The 21,673-nt window shown below is 60.4% G+C and overlaps 2 protein-coding genes across 6 annotated transcripts; one reads left to right on the top strand and one right to left on the bottom strand.

Annotated features, from left to right (window-relative positions):
* Nucleotides 1-1,939: 1,939 nt before the first annotated feature.
* CRELD2 (CRELD disulfide isomerase 2) lies at nucleotides 1,940-10,049 on the bottom strand. Of its 2 annotated transcripts, none has more exons than XM_027108053.1 (10): nucleotides 9,797-10,049; nucleotides 9,396-9,478; nucleotides 8,746-8,856; nucleotides 8,348-8,439; nucleotides 7,553-7,729; nucleotides 6,090-6,185; nucleotides 5,147-5,275; nucleotides 4,040-4,135; nucleotides 3,470-3,616; nucleotides 1,940-2,218 (listed from the first exon to the last, which is right to left on the bottom strand). In XM_027108053.1, the coding sequence occupies exons 1-10, from the start codon at nucleotides 9,917-9,919 to the stop codon at nucleotides 2,169-2,171; spliced, it is 1,104 nt and encodes a 367-aa protein (XP_026963854.1). In that variant the 5' UTR covers nucleotides 9,920-10,049; the 3' UTR covers nucleotides 1,940-2,168. The 2 variants fall into 2 exon arrangements, with proteins under 2 accessions (XP_026963854.1, XP_026963855.1); XM_027108054.1 differs by having other exon boundaries at nucleotides 5,147-5,230; nucleotides 9,797-10,047.
* A 261-nt stretch (nucleotides 10,050-10,310) lies between these two features.
* On the top strand, nucleotides 10,311-18,931 carry ALG12 (ALG12 alpha-1,6-mannosyltransferase). Of its 4 annotated transcripts, none has more exons than XM_027108051.1 (10): nucleotides 10,311-10,441; nucleotides 12,784-13,122; nucleotides 13,196-13,328; nucleotides 14,692-14,865; nucleotides 15,468-15,662; nucleotides 16,129-16,232; nucleotides 16,801-17,024; nucleotides 17,501-17,670; nucleotides 17,758-17,833; nucleotides 17,910-18,544. In XM_027108051.1, exons 2-10 carry the CDS (start codon nucleotides 12,955-12,957, stop codon nucleotides 18,139-18,141), a joined length of 1,476 nt encoding a protein of 491 aa, XP_026963852.1. In that variant the 5' UTR covers nucleotides 10,311-10,441; nucleotides 12,784-12,954; the 3' UTR covers nucleotides 18,142-18,544. The 4 variants fall into 4 exon arrangements, 3 of the variants coding, with proteins under 3 accessions (XP_026963852.1, XP_026963853.1, XP_026963851.1); XR_003433100.1 differs by lacking the exon at nucleotides 10,311-10,441 and adding an exon at nucleotides 18,589-18,931 and having other exon boundaries at nucleotides 10,458-13,122; nucleotides 17,910-18,279; XM_027108052.1 differs by lacking the exon at nucleotides 10,311-10,441 and adding an exon at nucleotides 10,458-12,668.
* Nucleotides 18,932-21,673: the final 2,742 nt, after the last annotated feature.

Below are 21,673 nucleotides of genomic sequence, written 5' to 3'. Positions count from 1 at the left end.
GGGGGGGACCGTGCACGGCGCTTTCAAGGAACCAGCTCAGCCTGACTTGCGCTGCCCTAGTGGGGCAGGGGCAGGGTTGGGGGGCCTGAGCGGGGGTCCCAGAGCAGAACGACGTGAGGGCCAAGGGAGCCCCCTGGGCTGTGGCCTCATCCCTCTCCAAGCCACCCAGGGCCAATAGTGCCCAATGGCGGAGGTGGTCTACCAGCAGGAAGGCAGCGTAGGGGCCGGGTAGGGGACCCCTCGGGCCCCATGGGCCAGCGTAGTGGTCGCAGGGGAGCCAGCCGCAGGGCTCAGGCCGGGGTCCAGCTTTCGAGTGTCCAAAGCAGCGGGGCCCACCCCCTCCCCACTGACAAGTGACTCTCCGGCCCCCTCAGGACACCTACTGATGCCACCTGTAGGGGGCAGGGGGCAATGGCACCCACAGAGCTCCGGTGGGGGGAGGGCAGCCACCCAGGTGACCCCACCGTGTGTGGGGGGACAGTGCCACCCAGGGACCGTGCGCTCGGTCCCAGGGCCTGCAGTGAGGACGGGGGTCATCCGGTTCCAGCTGGAGAGGGGGTCAGTTCCCCAGTGCAGTCACGAGGCCCCACCCACGGGATGGCTTCGGCACCTGAGCCTGGGCCCCGCGTGCAGGACCTGAGCCGGGCAGGGACCACCCGCCCTGGTCTGGAGCTGCCCCCGCCCCCAGCTGACAGGGAAGGCTTACCCTCTCTCCACCTCCTGGGAGCCTTCTAGCCGCGCCTCTCTGAGGCGCCCCAGGCCAGAAGCCTCCCTCTCCTCGTCCACCCACTGGTCAGCACCTCCACCACACCTGGCCACACCCACCTGACATCCATCCGCAGGGCCCCAGCCCACACGGCTTCCTGGAAGCCCCCAAACTGCAGGCTCCCCAGGGACCCCCGTCCCCTCACCTCTGCCTGGCCCCTCGCTGCCCTCCACACGCAGCCATCACCCCCATCACCCCCGCTGGTGGCCGCGCCCTCCCATGTGCCCTGCCCCTCGGCCTGCACCGCCATGTCCATCTCCGAGAGGAGTGTGGCAGCTTGACGACTGGCCATCCCCCAGTGTGGACCCCCCAGGCCTGGACCAGACGACAGCAGCCTGCAACCCGTGCTGCTCGTTGGCCTTGCTGAGCCCACTGGACTCCACGCTCCCTCTAGGGATTTGGGCCCCCCGCCCTCAGGCCTGGCACTGGAAGCTCCACCTCTGCCATGGCAGAGACGAGAGACCGGGGAGAGCCCGAGGTGCACCGGGGTGTGGCCAGCGCCTGCGGCCCTTGGGTGCTGTGGTCGCCCCTTCCCAGCAGGGACCCCTGGGGCAGAGTCCCACCTGCAGGTGCCCTGTCCCAGTGCCCAGGTGAGAGGGCCCAGCTCGGGCTCGGAGAGCACAGGTGCAGCAAGGGGACAGGTGGATGGCCACTGGCGCCAGGACAGTGGGAGACGTTCACAGGGATGACGTGAGGCCTGGCTGGGGGGAGGTGGGCAGGAGGCCAGAGGGGCTGGGGGAGCATGAGCGAGGGGAGTGGGTGGGGTGGTGGCCACTGGGCATTCACTGGGGGGGCAGCCCTGGGGGGCTGGAGCGGAAGCCGTGGTCTGACCGCCACACAGACTGGTGGGAACGGGCTGGGCTGGGCTGCGGGGGGTCCATGCAGCCTTCTTCCCACGTGACGACCTGGCCCTGGGGCTCACGACTGACTTTTTCTCCAGCTTAGCCCCCAGGGTCCCTGGCGACACTCTAGCGGCCCAAAGGTGGGGCCCTGAAACTCACCCAGTTAAGGTTCTGATGGTGCTTGCAAGCCTGGGGGGTGGTGGCAGGAGCCCCTTGGGGACAGCCGGGCTGTGCTGCCTCAAAAGCCCCCGCAGGCCTGGGGGCTCCAGCAGGACGGGGCAAACTCCGTTCTAAAGGTCCACACGCTTCCAAGGAGACAAACGCACACCTGTTGTCTGCCCAGCTACCTTCAGTGGCCAATTTTATTATAAAGAACGGTATCAAAATATACAAATCTGTTTAAGAACAACCAAGAAATGCAGCTTTAAGGGTCAAATAAGCATCAGCCCTTTCAATGAAAGCAGCTTCCCCTGGAGCGACGGTGTGACATGAAGGGCCACGTCCAGGACGACAGTCTGAATAATTTAAAGGGCGGGTGTGACTTCTGATGTGGATGCACATCATAAATCTTCACGGGACGGCGGCTGTGTTGGGCTTGCTTCCGTGACTTCTGTCAGAAAACAAACAGATCAGTCCGTAAAATCCTAGCACGAAAGGTCCTGAGGACGCGGCCACGAGGCGGGCGCTGGGGCCGTGGTAACGCGTGGACACGCTGCCCATGGCCGTGGGGTGGCGCCAGGCTCCCTCTGGATGCAGCAGCCCCAAGCACCCCACGGCTGGGGTGTTCCGACGGCACCCCAGAGCCGCCACACCACTGTGGGAGAGACGGGCGATGGGAGCCGATGGGGTGCCCTCAGAACCAGCTGGGACGAGACAACAGCCTGCGTGACGTGTGGGGACAGACAGTGTGCGGCTGCGGCCCCTCCGCGGCCCTCGCTGACCGTCAGGCCCCTCGGTTCCTACAGGGCGTCTACGTGTGGATTAGCTTCTCTTTATCCTGCCGGGACCCAGGCAGCTTCTGGAGCCTCCCAAATCTTACTGCTTTGGGAAAACTCTGAGCCATTGTCTTTTTTAACGTGGCTTCTTTCCCGTTCTCCGTGTTGTTCTAGAACTTGTATGAGATGACTGTGGGAAGAACTGTGTCCCCCCAAAAGACAGGTTGGCATCCTAATCCCCGGTGCCTGTGAACGTGACCCTACTTGGAAATAGGGTCCCTGCAGGTGAGCAGGTTAAGAACTCACTGGGGTGGGCCCTGACCCAATGGCTGGTGTCCCTATAAGTAGAGGGAACTTCGGACACAGGCTCCAGGGAGAAGGCCATGTGACAAACAGAGGCAGAGGCTGGAGGGACGCAGCTGCCAGCCCAGGAACGCCAAGAGTGACAGCCACCAGAGCCAGAAGAGGCAGGAAGGATGCTCCCCGACAGGCTTCAGGGGGAGGCAGCCCTGCCGACACCTTGATCTCAGACATCCAGCCCCCAGGACTGGGAGACAACGCGCCTCTGGGGTTGAAGCCGCCAGGTCTGTGGCGCTTTGTCACGGCTCCCAGGAGCCCCCGTGGAGCCGTCTGCCCCTCCCGCCGCCTCCCTGCATGTCTGTCTCAGGCGGACCCGGGGGCTGCTCAGCTGGCGGCCCGTCTGCTGACCTTCCTTTGCGTCTCCCTCCGTCCATACAAGAGGGAGTCCCCCGGGGCTTCGTCCCCAGAGAGGACTTTACGCTCTTGTCTTCCAGGAACCCGGCTCCCATCATCCCAGGGCCACTTTTTGTGTAAATTTCTTAACTTGGGGACAGGTGGCAGCGCACCGAGGCCCCGCGGCCGAGGGCCGAGGGCAGAGGGTGGCCATGGGGTGAGCGGTCACTCACCGGCCCCTGCCGGCCCCGTCTGCACACAGATGTCCTCGGCCTCCTCGAAGCCCTCGGGGCACACGCAGACGAAGCTCCCGGGTGTGTTGTAGCAGTTTTCGTTCCTCCTCAGACAGGGCTTCTCCGCCAGCGAGCACTCGTCAATGTCTAAATAAACACATTCCACTGACCAGGTGACTTCGTTCAGCAAACATGCACACCGGGGATCGAGGGGTGCACACGTCATGATTCCCTCACACACAGAAAGCGCAGAGACGGAACCATCCCATTAGAGAAAGGAGGCAGAGAGGAGGATTTAACAGGAGCCCCAGAGCCAGGCCGTCGGGGGCGGGAAGAAGAGACGGTCCAGGCAAACGTGAGGGCGGGAGCCCGGTGGTTCTCCAGCCGGGTTCCAGCCGGGCTTGACTGTCGAGGTGGACGCCCAGACGGAGCCTGCAGGCCCTTGCTCGGCCCCCACCCCCATGGGCGCGTGAGAATCAGAGTCTGCAGCCCAGGGTCCCGTCCCCACCAGCGCGCATGGCCTCTGGGAAGGTTCCCGCCCCCGAGTTGAACGCAGATGCACCCACTGACCTGCGCACTGGCCGCTCTCTTTCGAGTAGCCGGGGAGGCACTCTTTACACTGTCCAGGACCCTTCCCTGTGCAGCCCACGCAGGTAGAATCACATTCTGGAAACAAGAGGGGAGGGAGATGACGACATGAGACCCCCATCCTGTGGGCAAAGTGCGACCTGAAACCACACACGAGATGGTGGAGGCTCTGCGGCCGGGAGAGCCCAGTGTCCCCATCCTGGGGGCGTTGGGGAGCAGACAGCGTGCGCTTGAGGCAAAGTGCGCACTAGCTGCGATTGACCGATTGACCATTGGTCCTGTGTCGCTGAGGGACCTCGGTGCAGGCCGGGCTGCGGGAGCAGCAGGCATGGGGCCCCTCCATGACCTCTGTCATGGGAAGGATGGGGGGCAGCGTCTTCTCTCAAACAAAACCCGCCTCCAGCTGTGACACTGCTAGGAGCTTGGGGCCAACAATGGCAGAGAACGTGTGATGCTTTGGGGGCGTCTCATTGAAGCTGTGTGTCCACAAACATGTGGACAGGACGGCATGGCCGCGGACACGGTGAGGGGGCACGCGGGGGGGAAGGCGAGGAATCGGCACCACCTTTCAACCTTTTGGGGGCTGGGTGGCCCTAAAATCCACATTCCCTTGAACTGACCGACTCGGAAACTCATCCAAAGAAAATAATGAAGAATGTGAAAAGCTTTACCTACAGGGTCTTCAAAGTTTGTAACTGTGGGAAACCGTGTATGACAAATATGCAAAGACACAGATCATTGAAGAAACTGTGAAACGAGCGCGTGCGCCACAGTAACTGACACGCTGTCCAGAAACGGGATGCGCAAAGGCGGCCACGATGCCGCTGAATGAAAAACAGACAGGAAGCAAGGCGCCGCTCAGACCAGCGCTGCTTCGACCGGCTGCCAGGGGCCCTCCCCAGGGACTGGATGCTGGTCAACTCTTTTCAACTTATCTGAATTCTCTGATTCTTCTTCAGGAAACATCTATCACTTGTGTTGCCACCTTCAGTGTTTTAAGTAGGCAGAGCATACAGGGGTCCTGCAGACACACCGCAAACATCTCGGGGGAAGGAGTGCTGCAGCGGGCAGGCCGGGCGGCGCGCTCACCCTGGCACACGAACGAGCCGTTGAGGTTCTCGCAATATTGCTGCTCCTCGCAGGGGGCCGGCTCTGCCGCGCATTCGTCCACATCTGGAGAGGATGGCACAGCTGTGGGCGGCAGCCGCGCCCCGACCGCTGGCCAGAGGGACCGCCGTGGGGGACACACGGTCAGTCATCCTCGGGGGCCTCCGCGTGCAGGTGGGACCAGCGGCTGACCCGTGAGTGCTTCCCCGGGGCCTCGGTGAAGCTCCAAGGTGGGGCCGGGCGGGGGCCCCACCCTCCCCATCCAATGTGGGACGTGAGGCCCCCGACTTGCCTGCAGCTGAGCAGCTGTGAGAACGAGACCGAAACCGAGGCCCTGGCGGCCACCCACCCCCAACCCACCGCCCCCGCCAGCACCTGGGCCTGCGTGGACTCGGGCAGGGCCGAGATGCTGGCGGCCGGGCTGTAGGGCTGCAGCTCGAGGAGAAGACACCCCGGGAACAGGCGGGGCCCCGGCTGGCTGGGCACGGTGGACAGGGAGAGCCACGCGCCACGGCTAGGGCCTCCAGACCGAGGGGCCGTGCAGAGTCCACCACAGTCAGAGGCTGCCCATGCCCTGCAGTGTCCACTTGCCGGCCAGAGCCCCCCACCCCACGTCTGTCTCTTTTATGAAACCAGGGCCCGAGGACACACGATTGGGCCTAGGTCCCAGGCTTCCCTCCCGGGCCCTGAGCCAACAGGACCACCGGGGCCACCTGATGGCAAGGACGGGGGACAGGGGCCACCTTCCCAGCCCAGCCTCCACGCTGTGGCCGTTACAATACAGCCTGGAACGTCGGAGGCCGCTTCCCCACGAGTCATAGGGGGCAGGGGGCAGGAGTGGGGTGTCCTGAGGGTAGCTGGGGGCTGCGCAGACGCCACGAGAGAGTGGGGGGAAGGGGTGGGGGAGGGCAGCCGCCAGCCTCACCTATGCAGGCGTCGTCCTCCCGCGCCCAGCCCACTTCGCACTGGCCGCAGTCTCTGTTGGTAGGGCCTGTGCACGTCTTGCAGGACTCGTCACAGGCTGGAAGGCAGAGGTGGGATGGCCGTCAGTACGTGGGGATCCCGTCTCAGGAGTGAACTCGATGCAAAGGGCGTTTCGGAAATTAGGAGCTGACATTCATAGGGTAAAAACAAAAACCGCAAACCAGCAAAAAATCCCAGCGGAGCAAGATACGTTCAACGACAGAGAAACTCGTGTGATTCACAACATCCCTGAACTTAACGAGAGAGGAGAACACACGAGGATTTCCACGCCCAGGGGTGATAAAATTCTCAGCAAACGAGGACTCCAGAGGAATTGCTCGTAACCTGGCAGAGGTAGCCTCCCAAATGCTGGAGCCCACACCCAGCTGGGTGTGTGCATGCCGCCCGCCAACACGCGTGGACGTTCTGGGCCCGGGAAAGGCCTGGGGGTAGGAATCGGAGAGGCTGGCCTCCCAGGCACCCAGCACATTCTCCACGGGGATGCCCAAGGGAGCGCAGCCTCACCGCCAACCCTGACGGGAGAATTCAACACGACTGCTGACGCCCAAAAGGTCTTCCTGTACATCAGTGACAACCAACGAGAAAACACATCGAGACAGGGCGTGCCTCACGGCTTCCTCCCTGGACTTACACATCTACACCCCGTCAGAGGATGCCATCCTGGGCTGACGCAGCCTCACGAGCAGGGCATGGGCCTCCCCAACCGAAGGGAGAAGCGTGCCCATCACAGCCGAGAAGGCTCCACCCGTGCAACCCCACGGCCCATCTCAGAACTCACGGGGGCGCCCAGAACGACAGCCAGGGCACCTCTGAAGACCCAGGTGGGAGAGCCCACCTTACCCGACACCAGGGTGACCAAGACGGCGCGTCCTCTACACGGGGACCTGGGGCCAGGAGGTCACACTGCGTGGCCTCCGCTGTCCCGGTTCTCACCTGGGCCACCTCCCCACCCTGCTGGTGCCCTGACGTGGCCAGACTCGGCCCTGCCTCTGCTCACTCCGAGACCCTAAGCCTGAGTGACAGCGGGGACACCAGCCTCTGATCCCCGAGTTGCGCCCAAGGACAGCCGAGCCTCCTGCTGGGACAGCCACGGGGAGAGCAAGCTTGGGCCAGACACCCCAGGTGCAGGTCCGGGGCCCCGGGACCAGCGTGGACGTCACAGAGCTGTAGGTGCCACACTGTCCACCCTCCAAGCCCTTCTCCAGAAGGACATCGCGGGTAAGCAACTCACACGTCCCTCCTGGGGCTTGTTTGGAGACAGGAAGCGAGACCATCCCTGGCTGCTGGTCCTGTCATGTCCCTTCTTACGTCGTACAAGGGCCCACGCCTTCCCCCTCAGCTTCCAGAAGCCTGGGTCAGCTGTCACCGGGTCCCCCTCCCATCTACACAGGCAGCTCTGGGTACCTGAGCAGATGCTGTGCGTCTCATTCCTCAGTGAGTTGAAGTAGCCGTCCATGCAGTCAGCGCACAGCGGTCCCCGGTACCCCAGGTGGCACTGGCACGACCCGTCGCCCTGTCTGCTGCCATCTCCGCTGCAGTGACCGTTCCCGCTGCAGGGCCGCTCGGACCCGCCCTGGCACGCTGCGGGGACCCCGAGCCCACTCAGAGCGCACCCCGCGACACATTCGTAAAAACAGCTCTCTGTGTCTCGCTTCAGCCCTTCTGTCTGGGAGCGCAGGAGCCCCGCGCTGGCGAGGGGTCTGGAGGAGGTGTCAGCTTGCCTCACGCGGGACATGGGGCCAAGGACGGGACAGTGAGGGCCCGTGCAGTGACGCCACACCGGCGGGACAGGCAGGGGCAGCCTCGGCCAGGGTGGGGCCTGAGCGCCGGCATCATGCCCCTTGCCCAGTTGATCCACGTGAACATTCTGGTGACGCCTGGGCGGCAGTCATGGCTTCACTCAGTCTCTTCACCCCCGGAGGCTGGACGCCCCTGGCCCCGGCCTCTCACACGGGCTTCGCTGCTTATGGACCACCTCCCCGCACCCAGAGGGCGGCACCCAGGTGGGCGACCAGGGGGTCTGTGGAGCCCTGAATTAGGAGCATACTTGGGACCAGACACCCAGAGACGAAGATCGCTGCAGCTGGGAGGAGGCTGCACAGGGCCCACGTTCCCACCCGAGCTCCTGCCCAGCCGGGAATCACGACAGGGCTAACCGGAAACACACAGGACGCTCACGAGCCCCCGCAGAAAACTCACCCAGGCAGTCTGGCCCGTAAGTTCCTGGAGCACAACAAACTTTCAGTGTTTCCACACAAAACCATTCAAATAAGTCAGGATACTTCTTCTTCCTGAGGATTTTTAAAGTGTTCAGTAAATCTCACGCGGCAGATTTCCTCAAAACAAAAACACAGTTGAACATGTAACGTGCTTCTGAGTATCGTGGGATCTGGGAGACGAGGGTCTGAGTGCCAAAAGACTCTTCCAGCTGACACCCTCGTCTGGAGGGTCGCACTTTGGTGATAATGGATGGGAACACGGGTACGGAAGAAAACAGGTGTGTGGAAACCCCTACTATTTCTGTAGCTTTTTAAACCTGACATCATTTCAAAAGCCAGGAGTCGCTGGCACTGGTCCCCGGGGACGCAGGCACTCACAGCCGCAGCCACCAGGTCTCCAGGAGTCCCTCGTGCTCCTCCAGCAGCTGGTTGCACTCGAAGTCGCTGGTCCCACACAGGCCCTCCATGATCTCCAGCAGGCGGACCTCGCTGAAACACAAGGCTGTCAGCACGGCGAGGCCGGGGCAAGGGGCACCTCAGTGGTCAGCGTCCATTCCCCAGGGATGTCCCGAGGCCCCACCTGCAGCCAGGCCACGACTACAGTGGCGCTTCAGTGGAAAAAGACCCTCAGCAAACACCCACCTGGGGCCGGGGCTAGTCAGTGCCAGGCAGAGAACTAAACATGGAGGGTGGGGCTGGTCAGGGAGGCCTGTCCGTCCTCACGGTGGGGCTTCGGGTGTGGGGTGTGCCAGGGGAAGCCCTGCAATGGGGCCGGAGGAGGCCGGGGCTCGGGGTGGGGGGGGCAGGAGGGATTTACGCCACCTATGTTTTTAAGAAACCACCGTGTCTGCCGAGTGGAGGGCGAGTGGGACAAGTGTGTGAGCCAAAAGGCCAGCCAGGAGCCAGTGTGCCAGCCCCGGGCAAGGACAGGTGACAAGCCCCAAGAGACGCTCTGTGTCTGTCAACGCTCCCAGGAACACGTCAGGCACCAAAGGCAGGCGCTGGGCCAGTAAGAGCAGGGCGCCCACCTGAATTCATACTTGGACAGCGTCTTTTCCTCCCAAGCCGTGTTTCCACCACCAAAGTTCTTCTTTGCTGTGTCCACCATTCCCTGCGGGGAGACGGCCGCACAGAGCTCAGCACTGCTGCCTCACCTCGTCCATGGTGAGGTGACCGGTCTATGGTGGCGTGACCACAGTTCATGGTGGGGTGACCCAGTCCATGGTGGAATGACCCCAGATCCATGGTGGGATGGCCCAGTCCATGGTGGGGCAACCCTGGGTCCCTGGTGTGGTGACCACAGTTCACGGAGGGGGTAACCCCAGTAGATGGCGGGACAACCCTAGTCCATGGTGGGGTGACCCTGGTCAAGGCGGGGCGACCCCGGCCAGACCCCTGGCCTCGTGTCCCCGCGGGGTGATCGGCCCACCTGGTTGAACTTGTCCACCAGCTCCCGGCATCGCTTGCAGGGCGTTGGCTTCTTGGTGGCCTCGCCGGGCGACAGCAGCGTCAGAAGCAGCAGCCCCAGCACGGCCGGGGCCGGCGGGCGCATGGCTGGCCGACGTGGACAGCGCTGCGGAACGCGGCCGCACGGGCACTGGCCGAGGTCCAGCGGGAACCGGCCGAGCGCTCCGGCCTCCGGCCGCCCACCGGCTCCGAAGCGCCGGCCGGTCCCGGGGCTACTTGACGGCGCCGGCCGGGGCCCCGCCCCGCGCCAGCCCTTCCATCGCTATTGGTCGGCTGGGCCCACCCCGTCCCCATGTGGCCCAATCCGGGCTCGCCACGAGAGGCGACCAATAGGAAGGCCCCGGGTCAGCGTCCCGCCGGGAACGTTGGGCACAGGGGGCGTGGAGATCCGAGCCCGCCCCTCGCGCCGGCCTCTCGCCTGCACCGCCCGCGGCGGCCATCTTTACTCCGGTCAGAGAGGGCGCCCGCCGCGACGGCAGCCGGGGTTTAGTGGCCATGTTAGGTTCGGGCAAGGGCGTCGCCTCTATTCTCGGTTTCCGCCACCCGACTTCCGGCTGAGGCAGCCCAGGCGGACGCGCTTCGAGGGACCGCGCCGTGGGCTGGCGAGGTCAGCGTGCGCGGCTGGGGCTCTCGGGACGGGATGCGGGGACCCCGGGCCGGCGCTCTCGCGGTGCTCCTTGGGCCTCACCGTGCGTGGCCACGCGGGACGACCGTTGGGCTCCTCACCTGGGGGCAGTCTCCTCACCTAGGGTTGGGGCTCCTTGCCCGGGGCCTGATGAGTGTATTTCTGGGGTTCCAGACACGTGCATTTCCCCACGTGCCCGAGGCAATTGGCACTGGAACCCGTGGTTTAAGTTAGGAAGAACGAAGGTGGGCATTACCTGGTTTCTACTAGGACAGAACTGCCAGAAGGAAGCAGTACAAATGATAAGAGTTTTCTCTCGCCGAATTTGTACCAGTTCCTTTGTGTTTCCAGCTAGGGATTAATAACGTGAACATCCGACTTGACCAGTTTCAGTAGAGACCTTAGAATCCGAATAGACGGGGACGAGAAGCCCTTTGCACCTAATCTGAGGGGTCACCGTCCTATAAACGACGTGTTTTAAAGTCGTGGCCTGTTTTGGCCTGTGGGTGCCTCAGATTAACAACCGCAACAGCTGCAAGCAGGTGTGGACGAGTGCACGTGCGTCTGCTCGCCGTCTCGGGCCCGGTGGGGGTTGACCGTGGTTTCTGTACTTGCTTATGTCCTGTTTGTCTCCTCGTGGTCCCGGGTGGGCATGCAGGGTGCCGCTAGCGCCGTCCAACATAAGCTGCTTTGCCGGTTGGTTTCTGCCGTTGGTCATCAGCACAGAGCACACTCTTATCTGGGTGAGAAGCTCCTGGGGCCCGGAGCGGGGTTTGGCAGGTACCTTTTCACCCCACAGCTCGTGAAATAACAGAGTCTAGATCTTCCCGCAGGGGAACCTCCTCTGGGCAGAGGTGTGGAGTGGGGTGTGCGGGGGCTGGCCTGGGACAGCTGTGAGCCCGAGCGAGGTTCCTGCCACGGAGCACCTGCGCAGCTGCTCCAACCGCCTGGCCTTAGAGATGCTTCCTAGTTCTTTAGGCTCTTTTCCCCTCGGACAGTAAGAGAACAGAGAGTAGTAATGAACGTTCCGTGGGCTCTTCGGCTTCACTGGAAATTAAAGCGTGCACGTTTCTTTAATGAAAATGTAAACTGGTGTGATGAGATCCACGCTTAGTTTTTATGAATTTCTTCTTCAAGTAGTTTATTGAGCACCTGCTATGCGCCAGGCTGTGCTGATACAGCAGTGAGTCAGCCCTGCCCTCAGGCTGTGAGCCCAGCAGGGGACACAGATGGCCCCTGTGATGACCAGAGTCCATCCTTGCTGAGGTTACAGTGGGCAGCGGGGGACAGAAAAATCCCGCCCTTACATTTGGTAAGAGGAAAGTTCTGTTACTTCCCTGGGAACTGCACGTTATTTTGGTAATTCTTAGAGCCCTTTGACCCCCTTACTTCCCTCACCTCACCACCGTATCAGACAGGATTCCTGTTCCCCCAGTTGTTGATTCCCCACTTGCTATCCTAGGAGAGTACAGACTTCATACCTCTCCCTCGAACCAAAAAGTAGTTTTAACAAACAGTAAGCACCGTGGTTCTCTCCTTTCACTTCTTGCCCTTCTGGTTTTGATCAAATAAAAGCAAACCTGTTTTCAGACAAGCCAGAAACAGGAAGAGTTTGCCGTCTTCCTTCCCTCGCCAGATTGAAAGATGGAGGTCTTCCACGAGTAGGAACTGCCCCAGACACTTGCATGGTTTTCTCAGGAAGCTTCGTGGCATGGGGTGCCCCCCAAAGTGCTGTTGGTGTTTGGGTGGTCCATTGCAGGCGCATCTGTCTGCATCCCCACCCCCCAGGAACACACTCTTGCTTTCTGCCATATCCACGAGTTTGTGCTCACGACCAGCGTGGTGCTCCCCGGGGCTCTAAGAGGCTCAGGGGGTGAAGTTCAGAACACAGCGGGTGAGTGTCCGCGGCCCTGTCTCACCATCCTTGGGGTGCAGGGCTTTGCTGGCGCCCCGAGCCCTGCGCCTCACCTCCTGTCCTCTCGTGGCTGTCCCTCTGCAGTTCTCCAGGCGCACCCCTCCCGCCCTTCTACTTCACAGCCTCCCGGCCCGTCTCCCTCGGCCAGTACCATGCGGGCCGAGCCCAGCTTGTTCCTAACTCTCCGGCCAGATTTCAGCTTCTCGAGCACGGGGGTCGTCCTGCTGCCCTCCAGTGCCGGGCTGGCCCAGGGCCCGGCTGCACAGTGGACTAAACTCGTGTCCTGCAACTCAGGTCTTTCTTCCTGGAAAAGTATTCGCACAACTTAAAAACGTAAGAAGGCTGGTGAAAGTACGAAAGCTTCTCTAGCATGATTTTCTTTCAGCGTTCTATTTTGATGTGTTTTCAGATTACAGAAGCTGCAGCAGTTCAAAGGATTCCCATTACCCTTCAAACACATTTCCCAGGTGTTAACTCGAGTGTGAGTTTTGAAGCCTGGGGACCTGCGACTCTATTCTCTCAAAACGATTCGAGTGGCGGTGCCGACGGTGGATGAAGGTCCGTGAGGCTGACGTGCAGAATGGCCGGGAAGAGGCCGTCGGGCCTGGGCAAGCAGCGCCGGCTCCTGGGGCTGCTGGTGGCGGTAGCCGCCGTCCACCTGGTTGCCTGCCCCTACACCAAAGTGGAGGAGAGCTTCAACCTGCAGGCCGTGCACGACCTGCTCTACCACCGGCTGGATGTGGACAAGGTGAGTTCCCGCCCAAGCCGTGCATCGACCCCCGCTTCCTGGGGCCTCTGCTGACCTGCCCTTCTCCCCGCAGTTTGACCATCTCGAGTTCCCTGGCGTGGTCCCCAGGACGTTCCTCGGGCCGCTGGTGATCGCGGCACTCTCCAGCCCCGCCGTTTATGTGCTTTCGCTCTTGGAAACGTCCAAGTTCTATTCTCAGCTAGTAGGTAAGGGGGTCTTCAAACGGGGACGGGGTGGAGAACTGCAGTGTCGTCAGAGGGTCTCAGTCACCCAGGTTGAGGGTCCCTCGTGCAGGAGGGTCCACTTGTTGGAATCTCGGCCACTCGGCAGAGGGACTCAGAGTGGGGACAGCGTCAGCCCCGCCGGGCTGTGCCCTCGTGACTGCAGTGGGGGCCGAGCCCCGTCCCCCGAGCAGAAGCAGCACGTTTCCCAGCTGAGTCAAACACATCTCACGGCTGGTTGGTCCGGCCTGTATGGAGAGCTTTAAGAATTGCACATTCCTGGGGAAGAAGCAATTCTGCTTCTTGAAAGATGAGGAAACGGAAATCCACCCTCGCTCTAGGCTGTTGTGGTCACGTGGTGGGGGGCCAGGAAGCCTTGGATGGGAGAGTTGGGGGCCACGTCTGAGCATCAGGTCCTTGGTAAACGTGGCCCTGGAGGTATCGGCCAGGTGGCGGGGCCACTGGGGTCAGTGCTGGGCTGTCGTCCCGATGCTCCTGGCCTGCCCAGCGGCTGAGTGCCGCAGGCCCCCGCCTTGGGATCCGGGGGGCCAGGGTCTAGACTGTCCGTCTTCCACGCCAGCCCATTTTTTTGACAGTTTCAAAAGTTTAATAAACGATGTGACAGGTCACGAAATGTGGCCCACCACACTCAAAATTAAAAGAATTCAGTTAATAGCGAGTGAAACACAAAATGAACAAATTCACCTAATGCTAGTTTCAGTGAAAAATATACTGTCACTTTAAATTAACGTATTTTAGTTTCATTCATTTTACGCGTCTATTTTTTTTAATTGAAGTGTAGTTGGTTCACAATATGGCATTGTATCAGATGTACAGCAAAGTGATTCCGTTATATGTATATTTTCAGATTCTTTTCATTATAGGTTATTATAAGATACTGAATATAGTTCCGTGTGTTATACAGTGTATCTTTGTTAATTATCTGTCTTATATCCAGTAGCGTGTGTCTGTTGATCCCAAACTCCTTTATCCCTCTCCTCCTTCCTCTTTGGTAACCATACCTTTATTCCCTGTGTCTGTGAGTCTGCTTCTGTTGTGTATATAGATTCATTTGTGTCACGTTTTAGATTCCACACGTAAGTGAGTCCATGTGATATTTGTCCTTCTCTGTGTGACTGACTTCACTAGTTTGATCACCTCTGGGTTCCTCCACGTCGCTGCAGTGGCAGGGTTGCCTCTGCTATGGCTGAGTACTATTCTGCCGTGTACACCCAGCCTGTTTTTAGCACCGAAGGCAGCTCCCCTCCCTCAGGGCCATTTCGACACCCGGTGGTCCCTAAGGGCCCCGCCTCACCGCTGTCGCACACACGGCGCCCTCTCTGTTCAGTCAGGGCCGTCCTTGGACTCGGCGTGATCTTTGGACTCTGGACTTTACAAAAAGAAGTGAGGCGGCAGTTTGGGGCCACGGTGGCCACCCTGTTCTGCTGCGTGACGGCCTCGCAGTTCCACCTGATGTTCTACTGCACGCGGACACTCCCCAACGTGCTGGCCCTGCCTGTGGGTATGTAGCTACCTGGCCGGCCTGCCCGGGGGTCCCTCCGAGGTGTCTGCCCGTCGAAAGCTGCTCCCCACCAGGCGTCTCAGAAACCCTGCGAGGGGAGCAGGGCCCTGTCCTCGGTGCTGGACTGAGGCCCGGCTTCCAGGGCTCAGCTTCTCTTGAGCAGGGCCGGAGCTGGAGCTGGTCCGCGGAGCTGGGAGGAGGGCAAGCCGCGTGCGGGGCCGGTACGGACGCTCCGGGAGCCTCGGGAGGCCGAGTGCGGGGAGCAGGGACCTTGGAGGGACCGGGCGGGAGAGGCAGCCGGCAGGAGAGGGGAGGAGGCGGCCGAGGTTGGCGCTGGCCGTGCGAGTGCGAGGCTGAGGAGGAGGCAGGAAGCGGCATGGACGCCGGCGTCTGGGGCCATCTGGGGCCGTCTGGCCTGCGGAAGTGGCTCGGGCTGTGTCACAGCGTAGGACGCGGGCCGGGCGGGGGGGACTGTCGCGGTGCAGCCTCGGGCCTGCGTTGGCGGGTCTGGTTCTGAGAGGTGCTGGCTGTCTTCTGGAGGGTTCTGTGTGGCTTTCCCGAGGGAGGAGTAAGCGGCCTGCCTCTTGGCCTGTGCCTTACAGTCCTGCTAGCCCTCGCAGCCTGGCTGCAGCAGAGGTGGACGCGCTTCGTCCGGCTCTCGGCCTTCGCCATCCTGGTCCTCAGGGCCGAGCTGAGCCTGCTCCTGGGCCTGGCGCTGCTGCTGCCGCTCTGCCTGCGGAAGGTCTCGGTGGCCCGGGCCCTGCGCTGCGCCGTGCCGGCTGGGATCCTCTGCTTAGGTGAGTCGGGTCACCGTGGCCGCGCTGTCGGGGGCCTGTGCTTTCTTTGTCTTGTTTTATGGAGACGAAACTCGGGAGGTTTTCTTATTTTTGTTTTTCGTTAAATGAAATTACCTTCACCTTCAGTGGTGGTAAAACGTCTCGGTGCAGGTCCTTGGCTGCTCTGCCCAAGGGTCCCCCACCCCCTGCTGCCTGGGGCCTCCATCAGGGGCTCTTCTCCTTGTGTGTCTCAGCCAGGCCGGGCGGCCACGAGGGACCTGCGTGAAGAGGCTCGTTCGGGGGTAGGTCCCGACGCCTCAGCTCCTTTACGTGAAGCTGCTGGTGGCTCCTGGTTTCTGTGCTGACGGGGCTGCGTCTCGGGAACATCTACCTGTGACCAGGGCTCCGCAGCTGCCATTCAGCCAGCTGCGTCGAGGTCCGAGCTTCCCAGGTGGCCGTGTTCTTTCCTGAGGTCTTCTTTTCTTAGGGCTGACGGTGGCCGTGGACTCCTATTTTTGGCGCTACCTTGTATGGCCAGAAGGAAAGGTGCTCTGGTACAACACCGTCCTGAACAAAAGTTCCAACTGGGGCGTATCCTTCCAGTGTCTGCACAGTGGCCCACGGGGCGGGGCTGTGCGCTGAGCCACTCTCCTCCTGTGTCCGCACCTGATGGAGCACGGCGGCTGCTGCAGCGCCGGCACTGGCGCCTTCTTCCCCGCAGTCTGGGCCTCCCCTGGTCCAGTGGCCGCCACCCGTTGTCTGTAGCCGAGGTGTCTCCTTTGTCCTCGTGGGGATCTGCTTTTTTTCACTTTTTATTCTGGAGTAGTTAAACTCACGCAAATAGAATACTGAGTCCCGAGTGGGCCCATCACCCTGGGACAATCTGTTTTTACGGTGAAAAGTGGAGGGAAAAGTTAAAGAACTCTGCACAGCCCCACTCGCCATCCGCGGCCTGGCTCTGGCACCGACACCCGAGTCCCAGCCTCTGTCCGCGTGTTGAAGCGGTCACGCCGTGGCCCGAGGCGCGGGGGTCCCGGGTGCTGCAGGCAGGGGCGCCATCAGGGCTGCATCTCCCGCACGCTCCTGGCTCCCGCCTGAGCTCGGCCCGGGGACGGGCAGCTGTGGCTGGTGCGTGGCCTCCTTAACCCTCCTGCCGCAGACCTCGCCGCTGCTCTGGTACTTCTACTCGGCCCTGCCACGCGGCCTGGGCTGCAGCCTGCTCTTCGTGCCCCTGGGCGCCGTGGACAGAAGGGCCCTGGCACTGCTCCTGCCGGCGCTGGGCTTCGTGGCTCTGTACTCGCTTCTCCCGCACAAGGAGCTGCGCTTCATCATCTATGCCTTCCCCGTGCTCAATATCGTGGCCGCCAGGGGCTGCGCCCGCGTGTGAGTGCCACCACCGAGACGCTGCTGCCTGGGCTCCCCTGGGGGCGGTTTACCGGTTCACATAGGGGAAGGTGCTTAGGGTGAGCCAATGTGTTTAACTGGGCGCCTGGCCAGCCTTTGGTCAAGGGTCCAGCCCGAGTCTACAGGGCCCACAACTGGCCCGTAAAGGACAGATGCTGAGTGCCTCGCTCCGTGGGCTCCGCGGTCCTGCCTGCGCACTGTGACGGCGGCCTTATCCCGTCCGCTTCACCTCCACACAGGCAGCGCGGTATTTGGCCCGGAGGCTGCGCTCTGAGCCAAGTAATGACGTGGGATGCTTGAAAACGTAATCTCAGGTTTAAATTGGCGTCTGGGTGGGATTTCAGAGAGGCAGCGCCACGCCTGCCGCTTGGGGATGACTCGCCCGGCGACAGCGGCCGGCGGGCTTCTGCTCCGCTGCTGCGTTGCCTTTCCGCAAGGTGCACTGCTCTTTACAGGCTGACTAACTATAAGAAGTCCTGGCTGTATAAAGTGGGGTCCCTCCTCGTGATAGGACACCTCGTGGTGAACGCCACATACTCGGCCACAGGCCTGTACGTGTCCCACTTCAACTACCCTGGCGGCATGGCGATGCAGAGGCTGCACGAGCTGGTGCCCTCCCGCACAGGTAGGCGCTCGGCCCCCGCTACCGGCTGCGGCTCTGGCCAGAGGTGCCGGATTCGCAGCGCTAACCGAGCAGACGCGGTTTCCACAGATGTCGTTGTGCACATCGATGTGGCCGCTGCCCAGACAGGTGTGTCCCGGTTTCTGGAAGTCAACAGTGCCTGGAGGTACGTCCTCGTCTCGTGCACGGGCGCCCGGGGCCGCCACGGACCCGGCGGTGCACAGCCTTGCTCTCGTTTGCAGGTACGATAAGAGAGAGGACGTGCAGCCCGGCTCCGAGCGCATGCTGGCCTACACGCACCTGCTCGTGGAGGCCGCCCCCGCGCAGCTGGCCCCCTACCGGGACACGCACCGGGTGCTGGCCAGCGTCCCAGGCACGACCGGGCTGAGCCTCAACCTGAGCAGGTTGCCCCCCTTTGACGTGAACCTGCAGACCAAGCTGGTGCTCCTGGAGAGGCTTCTCGGGCCTCCCTGAGGAGGAGCCAGGGGCCCTCCAGAAACATCGGCAGGACGAGACGGGAAACGCGCAGAGGACCACGGGTGTGCCCTCACAGGGGCGCGGCCACAGCCACAGCCACAGCCGGGGCACCCACGTCCACGCTGCCCACCACTTGTGAGAACGAGGGACCTGGCACCCCTGCCAGGGTGACGCTGGGTGGGATGCTGTTCGCCGTCCAGACCGCAGCGGGGTGTGGATCTTCCCGCGGAGCTGCTTCTGGGCAGCAGGCCGTGGCCTCTCGGCCCCTGAGAGGTCGTCCCCCTGGGGCAGCGTAACCGCAGAACCTCAGCACCCAGCCCTCGGGGTGGGGCCTCCTTTGTGGTCACAGGCAGCCGTTTCCATTTCAGATGAGGCTTTAGGAGATAAACTCGTTCAAAAAGAGTGAGAGTCAAATTGTAAATGTCTTCTTATTGTGGATCTCAGGTGCTGCTTCCAGAGACTGCTTCCACCTGGGTTTTGTTTAAGTGATTTGGGCACCTTCCCACTTTGCTGAACAGTGTTTACCGAGTTCCTGACACGTGTCTGACTTCACCAGGCACTGAAGACGATGCAGGGAACTGAGTGCTTTGCCCGCATGCACACACACCGTGCACATGCACGCACACGCTACACACGTGTGCGTAGACACAGGCAGTCTTTCCTGAGCCATTCCAGAGGGAGTTGCCTGCACCTGACCTTTAGTTACTGTTTTTTCCACTGGAGCTGGCAAGCAGTCTGTGCGGGCCCCTCCCCAAACCTCCCCGACACAGCACCCGCTGGCGATTCCTGCCTGTTTCTCCCCGACACAGCACCCGCTGGTGATTCCTGCTGCGGCCGCCCGCCACTCAGCAGGCTCCCACCTTCCCCCGTTGCCTGTTTCTCATGAGCGTTTGTTACTTCCCTGTCATCGGCAGTTCTCAGTGTTTAGATGTGGCCCCCAGTCGTCAGCCTGCACGCGTGGACTGCTGCCGGATCTCGATGGGCCGTGAGCTGCCCTGTCGGTTGCCTTGGTGTTCAAACTGCAGATTCACCAGGGGGGCCTGTCAAGCCGTGCTGTCCCGGCTGCGTGCCCCGTCGTTAAGGTTTTGAGCACTTCCCTGCTTCCTGGCACAAGGAGTCCCACCCAGGCTCCTCGGGCCTCTCTGTCTCCACCCTGGAGTCGGCCGTTTGGAGGGCCCGGGCTCCTTCTGGCAGGAGCTGGTTTCAGAGACCGATATCTGGGTGCACAGTGCACGATATCTGTGCACCATGTGCACAGTGTGCTCACTGCTATCAGGACGCCTGTGTTTCTAGGCCCTTTCTTCGGAGAGAGAGGACAGGCGCGCCTGCACGTGGGCACACGCTTATGCACGTGCACAGGCGTGAGAGGTCACGGCACCGTGCTGACACCTCCAGTTCCACCCCATCTCTGTGGGCGTGTGTTTGCCTCCCTCATTCCACGTCTGCATGTCCTCTCCCTGCAGTGAGAATCCTGACCCCGACAACATCAACGTACGTTTGACCCGTGTCAAGGGACACCGACCCCCACGCAGTCGGAAATCCACATATAACCTTTGACCCCCCCCGCCAAGGCTTAATTACTAATAGCTCCTGTTGAGTGGAAGATTTACCCATAACATGAACGGTCGATGACACATATCTATATGTTACAAGTCAGATGCTGTATTCTTTCAATTATGTAAGCTACAGAAAAGAAAATGTTAATTAAGAAAATCATAGGGGGACTTTCCTGGTAGTCCAGTGGTTAAGACTTTGCCTTCCAGTGCAGGGGGTGCGGGTTCGATCCCTGGTTGGGGAGCTGAGATCCCACATGCCTCGCAGCCAAAAAACCAAAAACATAAGCAATATTGTAACAAATTCAGTAAAAAAAAGAAATCATAGGGAATTCCCTGGCGGTCCAGTGGTTAGGACTCTGTGCTTCCACTGCTGGGGGCCTGGGTTTGATCCCCGATCGGGTAACTAAGATCCTGCAAGCTGCGCGGTGGGCCAAAAAAAAAAAAAATCATAAAAAAGAAAATATTTGTAGTACTGTACTGTGTTTATCAACAGCATGAGTTTTTGTCATCTGTTTCCAAGATGAATAGTCAGTACTTACATCATTATTGTCTTAGACGACACGAAAGGCTGTAGATGTTACACGTGTAACTCATACTAGACATCAATAAGGAAAAGATAACGTGAAAAGGAAATTCACATTTATTTACAGGCACAACGATATGTGCATTGATGATGAAGCAGCAGCAACATGACTGCTTTATGGCTGCCTAGTGTGATCGATACGATCGCTCCCAGGTAGCCCGGCCTGTACACTAATGGATGGGTCGTCATAAAATTTTATGGCTTATAGTATTGCAGTCATATTCATAATACAGTATTGGGAACATTGTTACATTAAAAAGAAAACCTACGATGATAGACTGTTACACAGTTTCTCCAATTACGAGTCAGGGAGGGAGGGAGACTACCTAATTCTTTGAAAGCAAAGTTATAAAAAGCACATTGTTAACTTTAGTATCACTCAGCTTATGCCTGTGTGAGGATGGACTGTCCACTTCAATGTGTGTCTTACACGGTGTACAGCTGTTAGGTTTTCACATCGAGGCACACAACAGAGAGGTCTCTGAACCGCAGCGTGTGACTGTTCACTGTGCGTTACGTGGAGGCGGGTCGTCACAGGTCTTCATCCCCCTGGTCCTCACGCTGAGACTGGGGAGGAGGAAGCGGAGGGGAGGTCTTGCTGTCTCGGGCGGCAGAGCCGTGGGGGGTGGAAGCAGGGGAGGCCGGTGCACTCGGTGAACTTGGCAGAAACACATCAGTCTCTGCCCGACTTTTTTGCTTTCTCATTTCTCTAGAGTGTTTCTGTCTACTACCAATCCTTCCACCGTTTGCGTTAGCTTTAGTACCCGTATCACGGAGGGGTCCATATTGTAAAACAAGTCAAAAGTCGTCTTGACTCATTGGAACTGTTCTGCCAGGCAGTCTGATGTCAGTTTGTTTCCTGGCGCTGCTTCTTCTGCGCCTGTCTCATTGTCTGCCTCCAGAAGCCCTCATCTATCTCCATCAGGTTGTCTTCTGTGGGTTCCTCCGGTGTGCTGCCTAGTAGCCCTTGAAATTTTTTTTTTTTTTTAGACTGTGCCACGTGGCTTGTGGAATCTTAGCTCCCCAACCAGGGATCGAACCCAGGCCCCTTGTAGTGGAAGCTCGGAGTCCTAACCACTGGACCACCAGGGAAGTCCCAGTCCTTTAATTTCTTGAAGACCCATATCTCGGAACCGTTCACCCCTCCGCCCACTTTATTTGCCAAACCCACAATCTCTTTCATGATTTCCTTGATTGATTTATTTATTTTTGGCTGTGTTGGGTCTTTGTTGCTGTGCGTGGGGTTCCTCTAGCTGTGGTGCGTGGGCTTCTCATTGCAACAGCTTCTTGTTGCGGAGCATGGGCTCTAGGCGTGTGGGCTTCAGTAGTTGTGCCATGTGGGCTCAGTAGTTGTGGCTCACGGGCTCTAGAGTGCAGGCTCAGTAGTTGT

The sequence above is a fragment of the Aethalodelphis obliquidens genome, unplaced genomic scaffold (genome assembly GCF_003676395.1).
Source record: "Aethalodelphis obliquidens isolate GAN/ISIS:26980383/991018 unplaced genomic scaffold, ASM367639v1 scaffold8, whole genome shotgun sequence".
Lineage (NCBI taxonomy): Eukaryota > Metazoa > Chordata > Mammalia > Artiodactyla > Delphinidae > Aethalodelphis > Aethalodelphis obliquidens.
This window is presented reverse-complemented; position numbering and strand designations above follow the sequence as displayed.

Excerpts from the sequence above, each read along its gene's own strand:
- ALG12 (XM_027108051.1), top strand. The coding sequence starts at position 12,955 with ATGGCCGGGAAGAGGCCGTCGGGCCTGGGCAAGCAGCGCCGGCTCCTG. Across the intron at positions 13,329-14,691 it reads GTTCTATTCTCAGCTAGTAG|TCAGGGCCGTCCTTGGACTC; the intron begins GTAAGGGGGTCT and ends CTCTCTGTTCAG. Across the intron at positions 15,663-16,128 it reads GGCTGGGATCCTCTGCTTAG|GGCTGACGGTGGCCGTGGAC; the intron begins GTGAGTCGGGTC and ends TTCTTTTCTTAG.
- CRELD2 (XM_027108053.1), bottom strand. The coding sequence starts at position 9,919 with ATGCGCCCGCCGGCCCCGGCCGTGCTGGGGCTGCTGCTTCTGACGCTG. Across the intron at positions 5,276-6,089 it reads GGAGGACGACGCCTGCATAG|CGGTCGGGGCGCGGCTGCCG; the intron begins GTGAGGCTGGCG and ends CCCTCTGGCCAG. Across the intron at positions 2,219-3,469 it reads GACGGGGCCGGCAGGGGCCG|AAGTCACGGAAGCAAGCCCA; the intron begins GTGAGTGACCGC and ends GTTTTCTGACAG.